Source organism: Phoca vitulina, unplaced genomic scaffold (assembly GCF_004348235.1).
Source record: "Phoca vitulina isolate PV1807 unplaced genomic scaffold, GSC_HSeal_1.0 scaffold20, whole genome shotgun sequence".
In the NCBI taxonomy this organism is placed as follows: Eukaryota; Metazoa; Chordata; class Mammalia; order Carnivora; family Phocidae; genus Phoca; species Phoca vitulina.
This window is the reverse complement of record NW_022589723.1, coordinates 30,107,742-30,132,966: the sequence shown is the minus strand read 5'-3', so window position 1 is coordinate 30,132,966 and position 25,225 is coordinate 30,107,742. Positions and strand designations below refer to the sequence as shown.

Sequence of the window (25,225 nt, the reverse complement as noted above, 5' to 3'; positions counted from 1 at the left end):
AACTATTCATCTCTTTTTCCCGTAGCACAGAATCAGCCATAAATAATAAGTAAATGAATGCCGCTGTATTCCAATAAAGCTCTGTTCATGGACACTGAAATTAGAAAAAATTTTAAAAGATTTTATTTATGTATTTGAGAGAGAGAGAGAGCGTGCAAGCAGGGGGAGGGGGAGAGGGAAGCAGACTCCCCCCTGAGCAGGGAGGCCGATGCAGGGCTCGTTCCCAGGACCCTGAAATCACGACCTGAGCCAAAGTCAGATGCTTAACTGACTGAGCCACTCAGGTGCCCCTGAAATTAGAATTTTATGTAGTTTTTGTGTATCAGAAAATATCAGTCTTTAAATTTTTATGTTTCAAATATTTAAAAATGTAGAAACCATACTTAGTTCTCTAATCATTCAAAAGTATCCAGGCCAGGTTATATGTAACCTATGGGCTTAGTTTGCTGATCCGTGTTCTAGCGTGGCAGTGACCAGAACTTCTTACTCCTTTTTATCACTCCATTCAGTTTGCAGAATATAGAAATAACCTCAAAGAATTCTAGGCCACCCTGAGGCACTGTAATGAGGGCACTTAGAGCTGTATCTCTCTCACTCTGTGGATTTTTCACAGTGTAATATGCTGCTGGGTTGTGAGCTTTTTAAGGGCAAGAAACATTTTTTATTCATTATAGTATCACTTGCATATCACTTGATCTAAAGGAGAGGCTCAACGAATGTCTGTTAAATTGATGAAATCTCAGTATATAAGCTCTTTGAACAGTATTCGACTGGCAGTGCAATCACCAATTTAAGTTGAAGTTTCTTTCCTTCATGCGTACTGTCCTCTTCAAACTCAGCCTCTTCTTTATTTGCTTGTGCCAGTAATTATTAACTGTGTTAAGGAAGCAGAGGAGAGATATGAATGAGTAACTGAAGATATTAGAATGAAGTCCCCCAAATTATTTCTGCAAATATTTGGTATATAGTTAGAGACATTTATATTCATTACTACCTACAAACAGAGTATCCAAGAACTCTATGGTAAAAGTTTTGGAATTGAAGCCCATGGAAAGTAGGAATTATGTGCAGTTCTCATCAGTATAGTGGCTATAGCATTGCAAGTCTGCAGACATAAACGGCCCAGCAGCAGCTAGAGAATTATTTGGACACAATCACATTGAACCAGTGGTCATATCTTGTCAACTTTTTCTTGGCTCCACTTTCAACAGGTACAGTTCAGAAAAGACAGCCTAGATCTCTTAACTCTGCTACCTAAAAAAGAAAGTAACTTTAGAGGATGAATTTGCAATTATCTATGCACAGCTTGCCCAAAGGAAAAGAAAGTTTTTCACTTAAAAAATTATTTTGTAAGTTCTGGAGAAAGCTAATATCACTGAAGGTTTAGAAAAATATTTAAAAGAGGGGCGCCTGGGTAGCTCAGTCAATTAAGCATCCGACTCTTGGTTTTGGCTCAGGTCATGATCTCAGGGTTGTGAGATCAAATCCCGAGTCAGGCTCCGTGCTCAACACAGAGTCTGCTTGAGATTCTTTCCCCTCCTTCTCCCTCCCCCTCTGTTCCTTCCTGCATGTGTGTGTGTGCTCTCTCTCTCAAATAAATAAATTAAATCTTAAAAAAAAATTTTTTAAATAGAAAAATGTATAAAAGAAAAAAGTTTTGGTCACTGCCATGCTGAGTCTCTCTATTCACAGCTACTATTACTATATATATTTCCTTAGTCTTTTTTATGTATATATTTTTCATTAAAACTTCTTTGATTTAAAGATAAGTGTTTATAAAGTGGGAAGGAATAAATTTCAAACTGCTGAGTTTCTTTTAGCCTTATTTTTTTAAATTTTAATTGTAGCATAGTTAACAGTGTTGTATTAGTTTTAGGTGTACAATATGGTGACTGAACAATTCTATGCATTACTCAGTGCTCATCATCTTAATTCCCATCAACTATTTCACCCATCCCCCACCCACCTTCCCTCTGGTAACCTTCTGTTTGTTCTCTAGAGTTAAGAGTCTGTTTCTTGGTTTGTCTCTATTTCTGCTTTGTTCTTTTGTTTCTTAAATTCCACATAGGAGTGAAATCATGTGGTATTTGTCTTTCTCTGACTAACTTATTTCACTAGCTTTATTATTTAATATAGATTTAAGAGATGAGATACTAAAGGGGTGAAATGAATTAAATATCAAGTTGAATATTATGATTGAAAAATAATTCTGGGGCACCTGGTGGGCTCAGTCAGTAGAGCATGAGACTCTTGATCTCAGGGTTTTGAGTTTGAGCCCCATGTTGGGTGTAGAGATTACTTAAAAAAAATAAATAAAAATTTTAGAAAAATAATTGTAATACTGAAAATACTGAAAAGAGTTCTAGGGAGATAAAACATGTTAGAGAATAAGTTGGCAGGGGCTAATCTGTGTGCTAGTTTGCTTAGTTCCTGTATGGTGACACTGTTACTTTGGGGACTTAGTACCTAATTTGAGGCTGTAGACTTTGCTCAAAATCCTAAATTACCTCTTATTTCAGTTCACTTAGCTGCGAAGATAGTCAAATAACTAGATGACCATCAGCTGTCACAGATCACATCTAACTACCAGTTTCTAGGTATCTTATTTAAAATGCTTGGATTTCAGGACCACCTGGGTGACTCAGTCAGTTAAGCATCATGATCTCAGGGTCCTGGGATGGAGCTCCGCGTTGGGCTCCTTGCTCAGTGGGGAGCCTGCTTCTCCCTCTCCTTCTGCCTGCCACTCCCCCTGCTTGTGTTCTCTCTGTCAAATAAATAAATAAAATCTTAAATAAATAAAACGCTTCAAGGGTGACAGTTTTTCTAAGGAAACCAACTGTTAAAAACAGAGGAGTCACATGTGAGGTTAGGAGCTAAAGTTAGCACACAGGTGAAAATCATACACCATCAAAGTTAGCCTTGAAAAATCCCTTAAATTGCCTGTAGAGTGTATAGTCCAGTTGGATTTGTGTATCTGATCATGGTCAGTAAGTATGTATTGCAGAGTATGGATATATAGTATATACAGTGCTTCATCTGCAAAATATTTAATGGTAGTTTTTAATTTAAACTTTGGCTAAATATGTATCATTAAATTTGAGTAAATAAATGTGGTTCTTATGCCATTCCACATTCCACTCTTTCTTCATTTTACTAATTTTTATGAAAGGCTTGACCTAGCAACTGTGCTAGCTGTTTGCTTCTCTGTTTTCTACCTGTAAGTTCCCTAAGGGCAGAGTCTGTGTCTTTTTATTTTTTCGCTCCCTAATGCATCTAGTATAGTGTTTTGCACGTAGTGAGTGTTTAGGAAATGATGGTTAAAGAGGAGGAAAATGAGCAGTTATGTGTGTGTGTTGGTCAATACTATTTTGATTACCATTAACAGAGTCTATTCCAGTTAGCTTAGATCTGGAAGGAAGATTTACTGGAAGATCACAGGGGTGGGTCTTGGAACTAAGGAAGGAAATATTATACAGGTTTCACTAGGGATTGGTACAAAGTACTTGAAAGCCTCTAGAAACCAGGACAACTACTCTTTGTCTCTGGCTTTCTGTCCAACTCTTCTGGACTCTGACACTTTATTTGACTCTCCTGCTTAGGGCCATAAAGTCTCTTGCCTCAGTGTCTGCTAGCCCTCTTCATTTTACCAGCTCTTCCACATTACCAGCTTTCTCTGCTCCTCCTTACATTTGGTAGAAAAGAGGCCTTTCACGCAGCCCCTGTTGATTTAAGTCCCAGCAGAGATAGACTGTAGCCCTGTGTCCCGATTGCAAGTTCCTCGGTAAGGAACCAGCTAACTCAGCTTGGAACAGTTTTCCAGTCCTGGCCTAGATGCCTTATTCGGGGGGCACAGAATCATGTAGACTCCACCATTCCACAGAGAGAAGGTTCTTTAAGAATGTAGCTTCAGAACTGGGGAAAAAACAGTTGACAGTGTGATTAGGGTGAGTTTAGAGATCATACTTTTCTTTCCCTTCATTTAACACTCGCTAAAGAAGCAAACGTTTTGCCTTAAGACATTTCAACATCTTGAGATTCTGTAAGTAGGGAGTCTGAAGACAGCAACTGTGTGTTGTCCTGGCATAGGGCAGTTCGTATTCCCAGAAAGAGAACTGCCTCTTTCACAATTAATTGTGTCTGTGTTTATTGTACTTATCATACTCTTATCGGAAAAGAGTAATCCTAGGAGGGAAATCTGCTTTGGGCCTTTGTTAACAGAGGCAGACCTTCTTATACTTTGAGGTGGTCTGGAATGATGAATTTAAATTTAAAGCCACATCTGCCCAACTTAAGGACCTGCTCCTTTCAACGTGAGTGGCTCCTTTCAGCATGAGTGTTTTACTTATTTGAAATAAGTTAACATTAGGGCAGTAGCAGAGCCTCATATTAAAAACAAACGGAAAAGTCCTGTCCATTGGGTAAAGAGGTGAGGGGGGTGTTTGAAAATATCTGAGCCTCTGAGTTTACTTTGCAGAAGGAGCAACCCCAGTGTCACTGTTGTTCCTCTGAGGGAGCAGAACCTAAATATAAAAGTGTCCTTGAGTTGGTGACTCAGCAGCAGGAACCTGAGATTGGTATATGAGAAGCATCCCCGTCTCACAGTGTATGGAATGAGCTTTAGACAAGGAAACATGTGGTGTGGTCATCATCTTTTCCTTTTAAAGTGTGTATTTGCATGGGTGTATGTTTCCAAATCTACCTTCATTGTCTAGAAAACATTTTATTTTATTTATTTATTTATTTTTTAAGATTTTATTTACTTATTTGACAGAGAGAGAGGGAACACAAGCAGGGGAGTGGGAGAGGAAGAAGCAGGCTTCCCGCCAAGCAGGAGCCCGATGCGGGGCTCGATCCCAGGACCCTGGGATCATGACCCGAGCCGAAGGCAGACGCTTAACGACTGAGCCACCCAGGTGCCCCTAGAAAACATTTTAAAAGGACATTTAAATACTTTCCTTGATGTTACAGCATAAGTCCAATCTGTGGCTCATGCTTAACTTTATGAAGAAAAAGTAGAAAGGGTTGTTTTCGTGTACTGGGCTTGGAAGGGTGTAATTCACATACTTAGTACTAATAATTGCTAGTCTTTAATAGAGCTAACTTACTGCTGACAGTTCTATGAATTTCTGTTCATTCTTCCAAGGATCATGACCTAAAGTTTTATTAACTAGCCTCACTAGTTAGCCAAACAAAGGGAACAAAGGAAACTGATATTTCTGAGGCCCAGCATTTGGTACACTTCTGGACTAGGATAAATTGTATTGTTGTGTGTCCTTTGTGTGTATTTTTCATAGTTTGGAGCATTGGGACAATTCTCATATTATGGCTAACAGTATGCTCTGTGGTTTAGTGAAAAATAATCAGAAAAGTTCGTATGTAATGCTGTAAGAGACTTGCTTATCTTTTAGAGTCAAACCCCATGTGGCCCTTCTTTGCCCCTTAACACTCTCAAATAGCTCTAAGTCACATGAAGCATATTGAGTAATTACCTTTAATTACATACATAAAATTTGTCCCTCTCCCTCCTGGGGCAGGGGACATCTATTTTAAACATTTTACTGGTGAAGACTTGTTGTGCAAATAATTTCTTTAATTGCAAGCAGAGTGTTGTGGGTTTATTATAGAAATCGGCCTGCATACCACATCACAGTAACACAGAGTACTAACACCTTTCGGTGCATTGTTTTGTAAAGTGCAGAACTGCTAGAGATATTTGCTCAGTCTGAACAGACTTTGTTACTTGGATTTTGTCTTCTTTTAAGGGACTTCATGAAAAATAGAAGGCAGGGTTCCAAAAATAGACCAAGTAACTTAAATGTAAGTGGAATGGGCTGGAGAATTGTGATTAGTTGCAGAAAACTGGTATAGTGCTTATATGGGTGAAGGTTGGGGAAAAGTCAATCACCAAAGCCTGTCAGCAGGAGCTTGCTTATAAAATGACCCAGAACCTGAAGTTTCTGATGCCATTTTCTCCTTTCATCTAGTTCATACTTTATGTGTCTGTCTTTATTCACACCTAACTATGTACCTGCATGTTTCTCTTCCTTCGGTGTCCTCATGGCCATTCTTCAGTCATTGAGAATGATTTAATGATTGCCCATAGAGAATGCTTTTTTAAGGAGGGCAAAGGCAGGAGAAGTTTCAGTCCAAACCAAGGGCTAGAGTAAACTCAGTGACCATCATAAGACTGACCACAGCCCTCAGACCCTCTCCGCTCCTCAGTTTGTCAAGGTTAATCATTAAGAAGGAAGATAACATTTTGCAGCATCCTCAAAGCTGTGGAGTACTATGGAATCAAAGAGATGAGTCCCTGAAGTGAATTATTCCTTTGAGTTATGAGAAGGTGGAAGCATTATCTACTGTTTTGTGTTAAAACTGAATAAATTACTTTCCAGTGTCTGTCAGTGTCATTGGTGAGAGAGAATATTTTCTTTAAGTTCCAATAACAGACCACATAAAGATAGGTAAGTCCTTGCACCTCTTTTCAAAATAGTAATCCAATTGCTAATTAAGCCCTTTAGTATTTGTAGGATAATACTTACAATAAGCATGCTTAAGACAAAAGCCATCAAAAAACCCCAATTTTTAACATTTGTGACCAATTATATTGTCATCTTCTTTGAACAACTCGTAATCAAGTAATTTATATTCCTCCCACTTAAAAGAAGAATTTGTCAGCTCTGTACACCTCTATACTCTTGTGCTTTCAACAGTCTGACACAATTTTAATATTCCCCTACTTTTTCCTCTTTTTTTTTTTTTTTAAGATTTATTTATTTATTTCAGGGAGACAGAGCGGGAGGAGGGGGTTGGGGGGGAGGAAGGGGCAGAGGGAGTCCCAAGCAGACTCCACACTGACTGCAGAGTCGGAGATGGGGCTTGATCCCATACCCCAAGATCACAACCCCAGCCGAAACCAAGAGTCAGATACCCAACCGACTGCCCCACCCAGGCGCCCCACATTTTCTTCTTTCTTTATACTTCATATTGCTTTAATTCATCTTTCCTTACCAGCCTGTAGTGGTCTTGTGCTAATAATTACTTTAGTCATAATGCAAGGAGATAAAAGCTGAGCATGAGCTGTGTCCATAACACTATGCTGAGTAATTGAGGACCACAGGGTTATGAATCACATGGTCTCTGCCCTTCAGGAGACTAAAGGAAAATAAAATTTAATGTTTACTGAGCTCCCGGTATGTACATTATGAGGTATTGTGCTACTCTCAAGGAGCTCACTAATGTATGTGAATAACTATAATGCAAACAAAAACAGTGGAATGTTAGTTTTTTTAAAGGTACATATAAAATAATAGGGAAATTCTGAAGAGAGAAATGGTTACTAATTATGGGAGACAAGGAAGCCTTCATAGAGAGGGTGGTAGGTAGGGGCTGAACTTTCAAAAAAAAAAAAAAAAGGTATGATTTACTTGGACATGTTCAAATAGAAGAGTAAGGAAAGCCTTCCAAGTGCAAAATAAGCTAAGGCCCAGAGGCAGCTCTGTGTCTGTTCATGCATTTATTAAAGAGGTATTCATTGAGCAAGTACTGTTTGAAGTTAAGCCCTGGGGATACAGTGGTGAACAAGAGTAGGCACTGCCCTTAACTGTTTCCTAAAAGGGAGACAACCCATGAGCAGAAACAGCAGTTCTGGAGAGTTGAGAGGAAGGAGCGAATTGTGGGTTGGAGAATTGGAGAAGGCTCCTTGGCCAGAGTCATGCAGATTTCTGAGTATAGAACCTCTTTTCTGCACCATTTCTGTACATAAGCCAGCCTCATTTATATCTTTTAAAACTCCTTACAGGGGCGCCTGGGTGGCTTAGTCGTTGAGCGTCTGCCTTCAGCTCGGGTCGTGATCCCGGGGTCCTGGGATCGAGCCCTGCGTCAGCCTCCCTGCTCAGTGGGAAGCCTGCTTCTCCCTCTCCCACTCCCCCTGCTTGTGTTCCCTCTCTCGCTGTGTCTCTCTCTGTCAAATAAGTAAAATCTTTAAAAAAAATAAATAAATAAAAATAAAACTCCTTACAGAGCTGAGCCACTAGCCATATATGCCTATGGAGCATCTGTATTAGTTCCTATAGCTAATCTGAATATGTTGGAAATATAAAATACACACTGAATTTCAAAGCTTTAGTCCTCCTCCCCCTCCCAAAGGATGTAAAATATCTTAGTAATTTTTAAATTGCTTATGTGTTGAAGTGTTGATATTTTATATAGGAATTAAATAAAATATATTATTAAACTTAATTCCACCTATTTCCTTTAATTTTAAAATATGGCTTCTAGAAAATTTAAAGTTAAATTTATGGTTCTCATTCATGTCTCGCATTTCATTTCTGTTCGTGCTGCTATACTGCAATGGTGTGTTCCTAGTATATACTTAAAAACTTCCTGTGAAACTATTATTAAAAATATACTAAGGCAATATGGGTATATAACATTCAGATAAAATCCTTATTTTTCCTCTTCTTTATTCCTGTGATCTTTTTTTAATGTTTTTTTTTTTAAGATTTTATTTATTTGAGAGAGAGAAGGTGAGAGAAAGCACAAGTGGGGGGAGGGTCAGAGGGAGAAGCAGACTCCCCACTGAGTGGGGAGCCTGAAACAGGACTGGTTCTTGGGACTCGGGGATCATGACCTGAGCCAAAGGGAGACGTTTAACTGACTGAGCCACCCAGGTGCCCATTTATTTATTTGTTTATTTAGATTTTTATTCCTGTGTGATCTTTTTATTTACTCTGATATCTGTCCCTTCTCAACTTTATTAATGACCTCTGCCATAATTTTTAGAGACATTTGTTAAACCAACTGGTGGTTCAAAATTAAAAGAAACTCCAGGAGAGAGCAAAATAGTCTAGTTTTCCTAATTTCAGAGAGCTTTGGCCTCTGTGCTTTTAGCTACCTATATGCTTGTTGCTCCCTCAGCCTGCAGGATTCATTCTGTCCACTCCAGCCTGATCAGCTCTTAACCATTCTTCAAGACCCGGCCTGTGGCCCCAGCTCTGTGAAGCCTTTCCCATCCCCTTCTTCACTGTTCCCATAGCACTCTTTTCTCACTCGTGATGTCTGATGAATGGACAGACTGACCACCAGACTCTTTGAACTTAATTGAATTTGAAGCTGGAAGCAGGAATATTGTAGCACTTATTCCTCAGATTTGCTGAAAGTCAGTAAGATAAATGAGTTTGCTTTGCTTCCTTGCAAGTCTACATGCCTCCTCAGTGACCAGAATTATAAGGCCATCTTGAATGTTACATCAGGGCACATCTGTTCTGATTGGAGAGGTATGTGGGTGAAGGCCCAAATGAGAAAAGAAGGGCAGGCTGTGGTATCTGTTCCATAGCCTGGTTATCCTGTGGCAAACCACTTAGCCTCTGCGCTTCTGTTCAGAAAATGAGGGTAACACTTGGTCCTTTACTCTCCCAGGGCTATTTTGATGCTTAAGAAAGGGTGTTACAATGTTAACAGAGTTCAGTAATAGGGGGCACTCTGCTTCTGTGCTGTGATTAGACTGTGTGCCTCAGTGGGTTTTGTTTTATTTTTTTAATCAGAACTTCTGGGAACAATTTGTTAAATGGGCCCAAAGTTAATGAAAACAAATGCTTATCTGCTTTTTATACTTTCTGTGTTATTCTAAGCATTTGCCAAGTTGCCTTCCGAATTCCTAAATGATGTGTTTAATTTATTAATAGGCTTCATTTGAAGATTGACTCCTTGGTACTTGTATTAGGAAAATACCACTTTTGTACTCTTGATGTAATCTTACCTGTGCTTTCATAAGGGAAATATTACTCTTTCTTTATTACTTGAGTTCATAATGTATCAACATCATCAGTATCTTGTGATTGTCCATTAGATTCATATACAGGCCATGTTTTACTGAATCTTTACAAGATCAGTTAATCTCCTATCAAGGCAATGTGTCCCAGTAGAACTTAATGCCACTCTAGATGTCAGTGAACTTAGAGCACGGATGGGTACATGTGATATAGTGAGAGAGCCTGAGACTTGGAGGCAGAAGTTGGGGGTTTAGGTCTTGGCTGTACCACTTATTATATGACCTGAGCAAGTCACTTCAGATCAATTACCTTACCTATAAAATGAGAATAGTAATACCTATATGTACTTGTTAGGATTAAGTGGGAGAACCTATATAAAAACACTTCATAAACTGTAAATCAGTTAGGGCCAATAGACTTTTATAATAGAGGTATGCTTTGAGGGAAATTTTCTAATGGTAGCATTGAACAAATAACGGGATAAGAAAGAGTCTCCTGACTTTGAAATATCAATGGTTACTTGGATAAAAAACTAGAGATGCCTTCAGACACGCTGTGGCTAAGTATAAGAGAGAAGCTGGAGCTTTGGGAATAATAGATCAAGGCAGGTTCTGAGAGCAGTTTTAAATACTCCATGGGCCGGGTGCCTGGGTGGCTCAGCCAGTTAAGCATCTGCCTTCGGCTCAGGTCATGATCCCAGAGTCCTGGGAATGAGCCCTACGTCGGGCTCCCTGCTCAGCGGGGAGTCTGCTTCTCCCTCTTCCCTTCCCCCTGCTCGTGATCTCTCTCTCTCTCTCTCTCTCACTCTCCCTCTCTCTCTCTCTCTCAAATAAATAAATAAAATCTTTTTTAAAAAAAAAAAATACTCCATGGGCCTAGATACTTAAGTAATACCACTTGTATTTAAAGCAGGCCTAAGACTAGAGACACACAGGGGACCCATGAGGATTTAGACTTCTTGGCAATTTGGCGACATATAGTGAAATGTTAAATATGAATGCCTCTTGACTCAGCATTTTCTCTTAAAGGCATTTACCCTCAAGATACATTTGCATTCATGCCCAAAAATGTAGGCACAAGGATTTTTGCCGTATTACATGCATATTTGTCTAGACTCTTTCATTTTCAGATGTTAAAGTTCTAGCTCACTTGGGGAGTGGGGGTGGCAAGGAGAGGGGAAGAACTTCTTGGCTCACAGAACTGGTAATTCCAGCAATATTCTCACCTCAGGCAGGCCAGATCCAGGACCAACACTGTCCTTGATCCTCAGGTTATGTGACATATTTGTCTGTCTCTGTTTCTCTCAGCTCTGCTTTCTCTTGTGTTTCATTCTCAGATAGGTAGTCTACCTATTTTCATGTGGTAGCCTCTGGAAGCTCCAGGCTATGCTCCTTCCAGTTTAGCAATGGGGTTGGGGGTGGGGTGGGGAGGAATTGTTCCTCCTCCTCTGTAGTTCCACAAAAGTCCTAGAGTTGACTCTCATGGTACAGACATGAGTCAAACACCCATCCATGACCCAGTTCCCCAGGGCAGGGGTATAGAATACTCTGATTTACCTGGCTTGAGTCATATCCTTGGGGTGGCAGTGGGAAATGAGTTGACCCCACTTTAACCACATGTAGTAGTATCAAGGAAATGGTGCTTCCCCACTGGAAGAGTCAAGTGTTGTTATCAGAGGAAGGAAGAAAAGGATGCAGGCTAGGCAAAAGCAGTATCTGTTCACTATATCTATTTCTAACAACAGATAATATAGATACAACCTAAATGCCCATCAGTAAAGAGAAAAACTTAAATATGATACATCATAGGGTGGGATACTATGTATCTGTTAAAATGAATGAGATCTATCCATGAGATGACAAGAAAAAATGTCCTCTATATAATATTAAATTAAAAATGAAATTGCAGGAAAGTAGGCGCGCCTGAGTGGCTCAGTTGTTAAGCGTCTGCCTTTGGCTCAGGTCATGATCCCAAGGTCCTGGGATCGAGCCCCACATCGGGCTCTCTGCTCAGCGGGAAGCCTGCTTCTCCCTCTCCCACTCCCCCTGCTTGTGTTCCTGCTCTCTCTATCTCTCTCTCTGTCAAATAAATAAATAAATAAAATCTTAAAAAAAAAAAAAGAAATTGCAGAAAGTATTCTTAATTATGTGAATGTGTCTAATCTGTTATGGACGTGAATACTTTTTCTTCATATGTTTCTGTACTGCTTTTGGTTTGCTGTTATATTTGATTGTTTGAATGAATATATATCACTTTTATAACTTAAAAAGTAATGCTCCAAATGGCCCCTATTCTGGACCAGGGACTGGAATTGACAAAGCTCTAGAACTATAGAGAGATGGATATATGATAGGAAAGCTGAAAGGATGGTATTCATGGATCTGATATAAAAATAATGGGAACCCAGGGAATGGATAGGACAGATTAAGCTGCTTGTATAATACGGCAGGGAATTTATATCCTAGAAGAGTGACAGAGAATTGCTAGAAAAAGTAAATGTTAACCAAAAAGTCATGTGGTTTGGAAGAGGTAGGATAGGGAGTATAGAAAATAACTTTGGCAGCTACATGAATCTGGAGAGCAGTGAATCTGGAGTAGAGAGATCTGGTTGTGTTACTTGGGCACTCTGTTACCTAGGACAGGTCACACAACATCTCTCAGGGTCTCCGTCTCATGTGTAAAGTAGAGTTTATTAGTATTTTCCTGTTTTCTTCACAAGATAACTGTGAGGTTCAAGTGAAATGGAAAAGGGTACTTATGTAAAGAAAAGACCATGTAATTCCAAGTTAGCTTGGACCAAAGTAAAGAACTTGTCTATAAATGAATGGAGGGGGAGGGCGCCTGGGTGGCTCAGTCATTAAGTGTCTGCCTTCAGCTCAGGTCATGATCCCAGGGTTCTGGGATCGAGCCCCGCATCGGGCTCTCTGCTCCACGGGAAGCCTGCTTCTCCCTCTCCCACTCCCTCTGCTTGTATTCCATCTCTCGCTGTGTCTCTCTCTGTCAAATAAATAAATAAAATCTTAAAAAAAAAAAAAAGAATGGAGGGGGAGAAGAAAGGGGTAGGAAGATGTCATCAGACTGCCTTTGCACATTAGACGTCTCAGATGACTCATTTTGTTGGTCATTTAATTTCTTTGGATGGGCAGGTGCTTTTTTGAGAGAGGGGAAGACATGGACAATTGTTTATGTGTAGCTTTTGGTACTTTATGAATAGTTCTGCATAGTTCACCCACATGTGGGAACAGCAAGGTAAAATGCAGATACCATGTGCAGCCATCATGGAAGAATATACATAAAAGAGCCATTGTAGAAATACTACAACTCTGAATTACTTGGAATCTTCATAGTGGTGGCTTGCTCAAAAAAGCATTTTTTAAAAAATATCATTGCTCTGAAAAACAAAAACTACTTAGGAGTATCAAATCTGTTAGCATGTCCTGCACATTTAAAATCTGATGAAGTTGTTTTGCTCTATATATGTGCATTTTAGCATTTTGAGGTAGGTATTGTGCATTCCAAATAGAAGTGGCATTTCGTTGAATTGTTTTTATTTATTTACTTAGTAAATTTCCTGCCCTTATCTACCATATGCTTGGGCCAGGCACCGACATACAAACATAATTAACACGTAGTAGTCACTGCATTCAGACAGTCTTCGCTTAGCAGGGAGGACAGACACACGGACAGAAAGGATAAGGGGAGTGGGGCAGGATTGTCTAGAAGGAGTTCACTGTTTTTTGAGTGACCTTATTTATTTCTTCCATTCCTTTTAAGTGCTTGCTAGAACTTTGTTGACTTTGTAGTTATTATTGCTCAGGTGTGTGTTAAGAAGAATTGGGTATCTCTTTTTAGCTTTTGAAACTCAAAAGATATTCTGCATCTATAACTTAATCATAGGAACTGTGAATGCAATACTAAAGAGAGTGGAAATTTTTCAGAGACTGGGTTTTTATCCCATAAGTTTTTACCAGTTCTGAACTGAGTTAGTCTTTTTGTTTTTAAGATTTTATTTATTTATTTGACAGAAAGACAGAGAGAGAGCGCAAGTAGGCAGAGTGGCAGGCAGTGGGAGAGGGAGAAGCAGGCTTCCCGCTGAGCAGGGAGCCCGACTCAGGGCTCCATCCCAGGACCCTGGGATCATGACCCGAGCTGAAGGCATCGGCTTAACCGACTAAGCCACCCAGGCGCCCCAGAGTTAGTGTTTTTGGAAAGACAAAAGATCCCCCATCCCCACCCAACCCCAATACACAACACATTTTTAAATGATTTTTATCTTAGATGCTATCTATTACAGAAGAAATCTGTTCTCCTACCTTAGGCTTTCTTTCCTGGCTCCTTTGGATAAATAAGACTGAATGTGCTTTGAGGCTCAAGGCCTTGGTAATTGTGTGTGTGTGTAATAGAGAAACTGTAAAAGCTCAATTTTTGTGGCTCAGAAGTGTGAGATTATTTGTCTTCTCTTGCCTTTCCTCACTTTCTCTTCCCCCACCATACAGGTTTGAGCTAATGTTAGCAGCATATGTCTAGCAATATTCATTCCCAAGTGGCCTGTGAACAAGATGATTGTAAAACATCTTTCATTACAAGACGGAGTAATCCTGATTCCTTAATTCTGGGTCTAGCTGTTTTGGTGTTTTTGTTGTTGTTGTTGTTGTTGTTTTTTAAAGCCAGCATTTTGAGTAGATTCATATGTGAACTGGTTCATACTGTGAAGAGGCATTTTTCAGAGTCAGAGAAATGAGAAAAGGGAAACACGTGTGTTGTTTCATATCTCTGTGATGTGTTTTTATAGAGTTATTTTCTGAGTTTTAAAGGCTATACTTTTATTTTCCCCCTTGTTTTTATGGGATATAATCCTATTTATTTCCCTATTCTTTCTGCTTTCTTGTTAGGTGGACTTGTTTAATATTACTGTTAATCCTGATGGTAATTTCCCATGTAAACAGTAATTCCCTGATCTCTCACAAACACTAAAGAACATTCAGTAGTTGTGCTAGAAGGCACTACCATGGGACAGTTAAGTTTTGAAGAAAAACTGTCCTATTTTCCGTAAAAATAAAAAAATCAAACTGTATAAACAAAACAAAAGAAGGGAATTGCCAAGGTCATTATGTCCTTAAAGGTTTTCTCTGGCCCTGACTTTAGATACATTCATCAGCAACATATACTTATTTTTTATGGAAATATTAATATATGCATTATTTTTTACATCCAGATATTAATGTAGGTATGGGACTTATTTGAACTTGCTTCACAGCTAAGTAAGTTAGTTTTTCAAAAAGAATGAAAGGCTAATTATTAGACAATAATGTGATCAAATTGCCAGAAGCTTCGAGGTGGTTCTATTTCAGTTCTCAGCCTGATGTGCTTTTAAAAATATCTCTACTTAGAGTAGTTACTGTTCATAATGCTTTATGGAATCTTTTTAGCTAACAGCTTGGATGATAAAGAAGCCATTATCCTTGATTTGGTGTGTTTAACCCAAGTTAAATTTATGACAGACTGAAAATTAGCTGTCGTGTGGTACACCTCACTTCCTGTTCTGTGCAACTTGATATGTGTGTGAGCCACATGTCCAGCAGGATTTGTAATAATATGTTATTGATTGGTGGGAAAACTGTTTCAAAGTACCCTGCAAAAATGTACAAGATAACATGTGCAGGGTACATATAACCTTGCAGTTTTGGTTTATAAGAGATTTAACCTTTGGCTAAACAGCATGTGATGAAATCTATTAGAAATTTTTCAGGAGAGGAAAATTCATGATTTACTTCTTTAATTTCCGGGCTTTTATGCAGTTGACCAGTTTAGGAGGAAGATCTTATTAGTGCTTTATTTCCAGAGCAGATGAGAGATTATGAAACTACGTTAGTTTCTGAAATACCATGGATCAAAGAATTCAGTGTGTATCTGCCTTGCCTCCCTCTCCCACTTCATTCCCATTACCTCATACTGACTTCTAGGAAGTACCTCGTTTACCACATGTATAGCTTGTATTGCATTTAAGGCTCTGACCTCATCCCCCATCTTATTAAATGATTTCACAGCATAATGTTGATTGATTAAAAATTTCTTAAGCAGTGAATTCAAGATAGCTCTCCAGGAGAAGAGTGAAATAGAATATACAGGATTTCTCATTTAAATGCAGCCCAGGATAAGTCATTACTGTGTGCTAATCTCTGACCAAAGAGATAGACTTTCTTAGTGGGCTTCTATCTATGTCTTTCACCACCAGCATTGGCCACTTTATGGGCAGTCATGTGAAAAACTAGGCACAGAATGGTACTTGCGTGGGTATCTTTCTGTACAGATGGTTCTAATACATTATGGCTACATCTCCCAAAGATACTTTTATATTTGGCACATTTTCTGTAATACCTAAGAAACTAAACAGACAAGTCTTTCATGTTTTATTTTTAAAGATTTTATTTATTTATTTATTTATTTATTTATTTATTTATTTATTTATTTAATTGACACAGAGAGCGCACGTGAGCACAAGCAGGGGGAGGGGCAGAGGGTGAGGGAGAAGCAGATTCCCTGCTGAGCAGGGAGCCTGATGTGGGACCGGAGCTGAAAGCAGACGCTTAACCAGCTGAGCCACCCAGGCATCCCTGGAGATGTTTCTAATAGACACATTTCCGGTTGACTACCACTACCAGCTTACATTCTAATTTGACCCACACCTATTCTGTATAACATGGAGGCATGCATCATTCATATGGGTTCTATGGCTTTACAAAGAGGAACCTAGAAGGTAATCCTAGCTATTGTCAGAATTTTGGTTTTAAAAGGAAACCAGTAAACGTTTCCCTCCTCTTTATAGATGAAAAGCAGAGAGACATGAAGGAATTTTCAGGGTTAGTAGCAGAATCAAATACTAGATCAAAGACTGGCTTGAGCCCTTCCTACAGTAGCATCTTGGACCTAGTCCATCTTTGAGAAAAGCTTCAAGCTACTCAGTAATCTAGAAGTTGCCTTGGGCATGAAGCCTGCTTGTGAGGCCTCAGGATATTTAATACAAGGAGCAGTAATGCAGCCAGCAGGAACACCTCACATCTTTGAAGGTACAAAGGTGGAGTTATGAGTGATAGAACTCGTACGTAGAAATTACAGACATCATTCAGAATGCTTTTGTGACTTCTTTGTAAACATGGAAATATCTGACAAGAGATGCCTAGATTTGCTAATAAAGATGGTCAAGAACAAGATGATTATTTGTCTCATTTAAACTGATCCTTAAGTATTGGCAGCAAGTCTAGGAAATTATGTCAGTATTATATTTCTAAGCAGGCCTGACTTTTAGCTTGTACTTCAGAAGGAGGATATTGTGCCCAGATTTGCAATTTAACCAACTAAAAGAATAATATGTTTCTTAATTAGGGTAAGATTTGGCTTATGAAAAAAGGTCCAAATAACAGTTAAGTCAAGGTAGAGATTGATTTTTCTTTTGGATTAAAAAGTCCAGAGGGAAGGGAAGTCCAACGTTGGTTACTTCACAGCCATCAGGGACTCAGGTTTTCTTCTTTTTTGTTCCATTCATTCTTGGCACTGATACCCTCAAGTTGTCTCGTGGTACTAGATGGCTTCTGGAGCTTGAGCCATTGTCAGACGGGGGACTACTTCCAACTTGAGTCAGCTCCCATGAAAGAGCTTTTCTAGAACCACCTCATCTAGCAATTTCTGCTTCTGTCTGACTAGTCATTCCTGTTATCGAGAGAGGCTGTAAAGTTAGAACTGGGCAGATTGCTAATCACAGTAATTAGAAGTTTTGTTATTAAGTAAGAAGGAGAGAATGGACACTGGGCAGGCAACTAACAGATCTGCCACAAGCTGTTTTGAAGAATATAATATTTATATTAGGAAAATCAAATTTTAGTGACATTGAAAACTATTATATAGGATATAAATTTGAAAAATCCCCAAACTACCGTCTACCATATGTCTGATTAATAAAAGCAATGATTCTCTACAGTGGTGTTCTGCTTTGGATTTTTCAGCAGGACTTATTGGGAACAGCTGTTAGGTTTTGTGTATTTTAAATAAACTGAAAAATGAGTTCAGAACAACAGGGGAAAAAAAGGCACTTCAAATTAAATCTTGTTCCCCTTTAGAGAAAGGGAGAATCAAACAGCTACAAGGACAGTTGAGTGGATATTAATGGAGCTGGCAGGAGCAGAGTATACTACATTCGATGATACGAGCTAGGGATGAACATATCAAAACACTCAAGTTGCTTCGTACCTAGATGGAACAAGAGAGACTGCGGCAGCGCATGGAAGAGGCATGAAATACATGTCATAACAACGAAGCACCCCAACTCCAGATAGACAAGATTTATCCTGGGGACGAAGATGGGCATACTGGGCTAGAGGTTTAAGTAGTAGATACTGTCTAAGTCCTTTTGGGCTGCTGTAACAAAATACCACAGACTGGGTGGCTTTATGAAGTCAGAAATGTCTTTCTCACAGTTCCAGAGACTGGAAGTCCAAGATCAGGGTGCCGTCATGGTCAGGTTCTGGCAGAGACCCTCTTCTGACTTTTTGCTGTGTCCTCACACAGTGGAAGGGGCTAGGGAGCACTCTAGGGTCTTTTTTTTATAAGGGCATTTCATTGATCTTAGTCACGAGGGTTCTGCCCTCATGATCTAATCACTTCCCAAAGGCCCCACCTCTTAAAACCGTCACATTGTGCATTAGGTTTTCAACATATGAATTTGAGGATTGGGGGTTGAGGAGACATAAGCATTCAGATTATAGCAGAGAGAATTACCTCTGCTTGTATCCTGCCTGTACATATAAAGAGAACGGGGAGAGGGAGAGAATTTTGTCATCTAAAAAACTTGTAGGCAGAAGCAACTGCAGACCATGGTGTATATAAATGTGTAAGATGGAAGTGCTTCTGCTCTATGAGACCAGATTTTTAAAACGTAGTCTTCTTTGTATCCACTGTTCACATGGTGCCATTTAACACTTATTTACTGAATGCCTCATATTTACAATACACTTTAAAGAGGAAATTCATTCACAAGTTGCCACTTAGGTGAGAAAGTCTAAATTTTGGCATCTTAGAGCTATGAATTTCAAATCTGGGGAAAGCCCAGCTTTTTTTTTTTTTTTTTTTTTTCCTTTCTTCCTTTTCCTTTGAGAATTACAGTAACCGAACCCTGTGTGTTGACTTTGCCCCAGTGATAGAAAACAGGACAGTACAGAGACTCCCTGTGAGAAGAGCGTCAGGCTGCACCCTCTGTGACCTCAGCCCTTCAGTCTGAGTTCTCCTTGGGGCAACAGCTGCAAACAGCCCATGTGGCGTTGGCAGTAAGCATAGGGAGCGCAGATGAAACCGGCTAATGCACCAGGGCCAGGTGGGCTGGCTTTGAGCGCAGTGAGCTGTCTTTTGAACCTTTTATGACAGTGCACTTTCAGGCCTCCTTGGGGGAGAATAGTTTATGCTCTGATCCAGTAATGGATCAGGGACCATTCTCTGTCTTATACAGCAGTGGAAATACCTTTGTCTCTCTGGTATAAAATAGCTGCTTATTTGAGGCCATTGTACAGTGGCTCGCCTTTCCTGCCCATTATTAGTTCCCTTTGAAGCTGCTGTGCTCAGTTTAGGTTCTCCAGAGGGACTGTGAAAGAAAATGGAAATCTCACAAATTTTGCTTTCTGTGTATCTACTCAGTGCTGATGGAGCTATCTCACGTTTTGGGTTTTGTGGCCCCCACTCTGTACCCTTTTCCCCTCTGCTTGCAGGTGAAGGTCTTCCACAGGTGTATTACTTTGGACCATGTGGGAAATACAATGCCATGGTGCTGGAGCTCCTTGGCCCTAGCTTGGAGGATTTGTTTGACCTCTGTGACCGAACTTTTACTTTGAAGACGGTGTTAATGATAGCCATCCAGTTGGTAAGTTGGCATTGCTATTCTGCAGAAAGATAGGTGGGTCCCCCAGCTACATCCTTGTGACCCTTTTAGTGCTTTCCCAGCTGTAGTGACACCTCGTGAATGCACACTCAGAGGCTTGATGGCATTCTAGGAAGCAGGCCGGGCAAAAAGGGTTAACCTAGAGAAGTCACACTGCATCTTCTGTTTGCTCTATTTTAAGAATTTGCACCTTGGAGCAACACCCTGCCCTTAACTGAAGTAGAAGCATATAATTTAGATTGAGGAGAAAGAGGATGATTAGGTGAAGTTGTACAAATGCAAGTAATTTCCTTGATGTTTTATTTATAGGTTTTAAACACATGGCTTTAAGGTTCTGTCCTCTCCCCTCACCCTTGCATCCAAGAAAGGATTGGTGATGTAACCCACTGCCCTAACAATCAGATTCCAAAGTTGTGTGACCAAGAACCTGCCTTAGTTCTCTGGCCTCCACTTCTCACAGAGACTGGCAGAGCTGAAGGGATAGCTCTCTCAACTCCAACCAAATTATATACCAGTGCCAGTTCAAGAGCAGTTAAGGCAGTTCCTTTGAGGAGTTTGTCAACCCCTCAGAGGAAGGATGCAAATGCATCTTTATTGGTCTGAAATGGTAATGGTCTCACCCACTTTACAGTAAAAGCTTGGAAATGTTAAAAAAAATTGACCTTGAGGGGCACCTAGGTGGCTCAGTCATTAAGCGTCTGCCTTTGGCTTGGGTCATGATCCCAGAGTCCTGGGATCAAGCGCCGCATCGGGCTCCCTGCTCGGCGGGAAGCCTGGTTCTCCCTCTCCCACTCCCCCTGCTTGTGTTCCTGCTGTTGCTCTCTGTCAAATAAATATATAAAATCTTTAAAAAGATTTTGACTTTTGAGTCCAAAATTGACCTTGACTTTTAAGTCCAAAATTCAAATGCCTGAGCTTCCCTTTCTATGCTAAGTAGAAACATAGATGGAAATAAAACTTAATGAAATTTGAAATAATTTTTTAAAGATTTATTTATTTTAGAGAGATCGAGTGTGCATGCACGTTGGGCGGGTGGCAGAGGGAGAGAGAATCCTCAAGCAGACTCCCTGCTGAGCGCAGAGCTCAACATGGGGCTCGATCCCAGGACCCTGAGATCATGACCCGAGTGGAAATCAAGAGTTGGCTGCTTAATCAGCTGAACCACCCAGGTGCCCCTGAAGTAATCTTAGGATTATTACTTTGGGCTATATTTACTTTCACATAAAAACTGCACTTCTCTCTCTGTTGCTAGTTAGCTCTGTGAAATCAGTCCAGTACTAACTTCTCTGGATCTCACTTCCCATATTTTTGCAACAGAAGAAACTAGGTTGGGGAGTCCTGTTGGATTGAGGATAGGAAGGTGTGGGCAGGAGGTGAATGTGGCAGGGGCTCCTGTCTTCAGAGGCCACAGACCTATTGTGAGAATCCTGGCTGGGGATCTTCTTGCCTCTCAAATGTGTGCTTTCTGAAGTAGCCTAAAAACACCTAATTCTATTCATCATTTATAAATTGTAACATTATGAGGTAAAACTATATATTATCATTTTAACTGAACAGTGCTGTCCCACTTTCATTTATCTTGATATTTGTTATGTATATATTTGTATTGGAGTATATTTTCTGGTTTGTAAGAGTGAAGTGACTGGATGGTAAAGAAGAAATGAGTTTTATTTTCATTTCAGTAGTTAAAACCTTGGACTGATAAAAGAAAATGTTTTGATGTTTTTTCCCCCCAATAAACTTCTTTAGAATATTTTCATTGATGTTTTTTTCTCTTTTAGCTTTCTCGAATGGAATATGTGCACTCAAAAAATCTCATTTACCGAGATGTGAAGCCAGAGAACTTCCTGATTGGCAGACAAGGCAATAAGAAAGAGCATGTTATACACATTATAGACTTTGGACTGGCCAAGGAATACATTGACCCTGAAACCAAAAAACACATACCTTATAGGGAGCACAAAAGTTTAACTGGAACTGCAAGATATATGTCTATCAACACGCATCTTGGCAAAGGTGTGTTTATTTTCTGCTCCATGAAAGGGGCGGGTCCTTAAAATAACTTTTTATTCCAATAATACTTTTGTCCCCATTGTGCATTACAACTTGTGATTCTTATTGCTTCACAAGGCAAGTGATTTTTATACTTGAAAAACTAAGGTGCTAAGTTACTTTCCTAAGTATCCTGTTGACAACTTAAACATTTTTAATTCTTTATACTGTTTCCAGATGCTTAGTTTCTCAGCAGTGTGGGCACTTGAATTTTTGTATTAAGATGATAGCATTTTAGTAAGTCTAATGATGAATTTGGTGTTTACGTAGGAATGACTCCTTATATGATGGTCCTGAAAGGACATCATGCTGGTTGGTATCTGTATTGGGGAAGGGTGTGTTGCTGAAACATGGACTTGGCTTCTGTTCACTGTGCATAATTCCATGAATAATGCTTTGAGGAAGAGCCTATGTCTTTTCTTACTCAATAAAAATATATGAGTCTTGCATTTTATTTAGGATAGACAATTTGCACAAATATTACTAAAAGCTCTAATCAAGGCAGAAGACCTTACTTGTAAGAGGAACTAATCCAGGGGAGAATATTTAAAGAGAAGCCTAAGGAACAGTGGGAAAGCCAAATAGATAAGGCCCTGGGCCCCTCACTAGCTTCTCCAGAAAAGCTTCCCTTTTGGGCGCCTGGGTGGCTCAGTTGGTTGGGCGACTGCCTTCGGCTCAGGTCATGATCCTGGAGTCCCTGGATCGAGTCCCGCATCGGGCTCCCTGCTCGGCGGGGAGTCTGCTTCTCCCTCTGACCCTCCCCCCTCTCATGTGCTTGCTCTCTCATTCTCTCTCTCTCAAATAAATAAATAAATAAATCTTTAAAAAAAAAAAAAAGAATTGTTAAAAAAAAAAAAAAAAGCTTCCCTTTTTATCTATTTTATATATTGGGCTTCCATGGAAGATTCTGTTTGAAGAAAAGGTTTCAAAGTGATTGAAAAAAATGTTTGAAAATCACCACTCCTGAGAGTAGACATGTAAACAGAATATTACCAGGTTCCATACTCCTAGACCTAGTTAATTATAGTGGGTGTTTAAATATTAATGAATTTTTGTACATTAATGTACATTAATAAGTGTTTTAAAGACTAAATGGCTACAAAGTTGCTTGTTGAGTAAACTGCATAGGTATTCAGATGAGGATTCTAGTGTTAGTGAGGAGTAAAAATCAGATTACAAAGTGATACAACTTGAATTGAAATCATGAATGCTGTCAAGATTTTTTTAGTAACCATATGGAAATCCTCACTTAACTAAATGTAATATTTTAAGATTAGACCAGAAGGTCATCTGCCACTTATTATCTGCGTCATTTTGGAGAAGTTACCTAATCTTCCTGAAACTTATCTGTAAAATGAGAGTAATATTTCACAAGGATGTGTTTGTGGGTTGAATGAGTAATATATGTAACATAGGTCTCTTGCATAGTGTTCAGTATTCCCTCTTCCTTCCTTTTCACTAAGAGACAGACTGTGTCGTAAATAGTAAAGTCATGATTGTTTGGTTTTTGTTTGTTTGTTTGTTTTAAAGATTTTATTTATTTATGAGAGAGAGAGTGAGAGAGAGAGAGAGCACAAGAGGGGGGGTGGGAGAGGGAGAAGCAGACTCCCTGCCGAGCAGGGAGCCCGATGCGGGACTCGATCCCGGGACTCCAGGATCATGACCTGAGCCGAAGGCAGTCGCTTAACCAGCTGAGCCACCCAGGCACCCCCTGATTGTTTGGTTTAACTGACAGATTCTAGAAGTTGTTCTAATGCCTGCTTCCTAGACACAGCAATTTGTGTTCTGATTTTATTATTCTTGTCAGGAAAGGCAAGAAGAGACAAGGGATAGGTGTCTGTGTTATGTTTGTATAAGGTACAAGGTAATGGTTAAGAAGAAGGGATGCAAATCCTGGCTCCTGCACTTAAAGCTATGTGATTTGGGTCCAGTAACCTTCCCTCGGCCTCAGTTATTTCATCTATGAAATGGATATGGTAATAGTGCCTTATACTGTAGGATTCTGAGAGATAAAGTATATAAAGCGTTTAGCATAGTGCCTCATGGTAGCAAAGCCTCTAAATGGTAGTTATTTATTTGACAAAGTATGTTTTAAGCATGTATGGTCATCAGACTGGGTTCTTTCATCTCTTGGTGTAGCCATTCCTGCTGGAACTTTGTGTTTATCTCCAAATGTGAATTTCCTGAGTTCCAGTGTTTTCCAGGTCACATTGAACCTGTCCACGTATTTTGTCCTCTCCATATTACAGAGAATACATATAGATGGTTGTCACATGCGCTTTAAACTCTGGTCAGGGTCTCAAAGCAGAGAGGTTTCCATAGGAACTCAGATCATACTGGTTTTTAAATGTGTAGCATTCTATATGTTGTAATGAAGAAAAAGAGAAGGGTATCTTCAAATGACTTGGAGAGCATTGTCTATTTTGTGAGGGAGAACAAGGGAAGAAGCCTCCTAAACCTGACATTACCACATCAGATTAGCCACCTTCCCGCTGATTAAGGTAGCCCATTTTGATTTTGTATTCTTTAATGGTTGAAGTTAGGGTGAGAACACTAGGTCACCTAGTCACTTTCCTCCAGCAAAATAAATTTGACCTAGAATCAGGGATGTGACACATGTAAAACCAAGCATCTTTCTGAATGATTGAGAGTAGGCCTTAATGGTGTGGAAGAATTCTGTGTCCTGCTGGCCCCGCTCATATTAAAACCTTTCTTCTTTGAAAAGGAGAATATCCTTCATGAAAAAACATGAGGGCCTGTGGAAACGCTGAATTCAATGAATGTGGAGTTTTCAAAGAAGTATGGAAATAAAGCATGACTCTGGTTTTCACTTTTTTTTTTTTTTTGGAAAGGCTTAAATTATCACAGATTAATTACTAATGGCTCAAATTAATGACTTTGGAATTTTAGAACTGGAAAATGACTTTTCAGATTATCTAAGTCAACCACTTTATTTTCAGATGAGGGGACTCCGTGCAGCCCAAAATAGGTGACTTGGCCATGCTTGATTTCACATGGATCAAATTAATGTAAAGAATGGGCCAGGAGCTAGATAACCGGACTCAGGAGCCGTTGTTCTTCCTATTATTCCATATTCCACAGCTATTTTTCATGGTGCTCACAGTATTTGGAAAAGCACTTTATTAGTTATTCCAGTGGGTTTACATGTGTTTTCTGTTTGTTTGTTTTGATTAAAAAAAAAAAAAAACCTTTTATAATGGGCTTCCCTGTGGAGAGGAAGTTGGGCTTTTTTCTGAGGTTCTGATCAATATTGAAAATGTGGAGAGTTTCGCCCTCTAGTGCTCAACTAACAAAAGTGCAACCATTTGTCCAGTGAATTTTTATTACCAAAGGGCCTCTTGTTTAGAGGAAGCGGATATAAAAATGGAAAGGCAATGAGTAGGTGTGATACAGTGTGAGAAACTGCAGGGTGTGGTTCCTCTATCTGCCCTGCTTTGTGGGAGGCCTCAACTCACCC

General features: G+C 39.6%; 1 protein-coding gene across 14 annotated transcripts in view; it reads left to right on the top strand.

Moving 5' to 3' along the window:
• The window catches only part of CSNK1G1 (casein kinase 1 gamma 1), a 186,409-nt gene that overhangs the window by 119,288 nt on the left and 41,896 nt on the right, over positions 1-25,225 (top strand). For all 14 annotated transcript variants that reach the window (XR_004301072.1, XM_032418032.1, XM_032418030.1 and 11 more), the window contains 2 exons: positions 19,526-19,677; positions 21,477-21,711. Coding sequence is in view for 13 of the 14 variants with exons in the window: in XM_032418032.1 (XP_032273923.1) it covers positions 19,526-19,677; positions 21,477-21,711 (387 nt within the window). In the remaining variant the exon portion in view is untranslated. The remainder of the gene's footprint in view (positions 1-19,525; positions 19,678-21,476; positions 21,712-25,225) is intronic.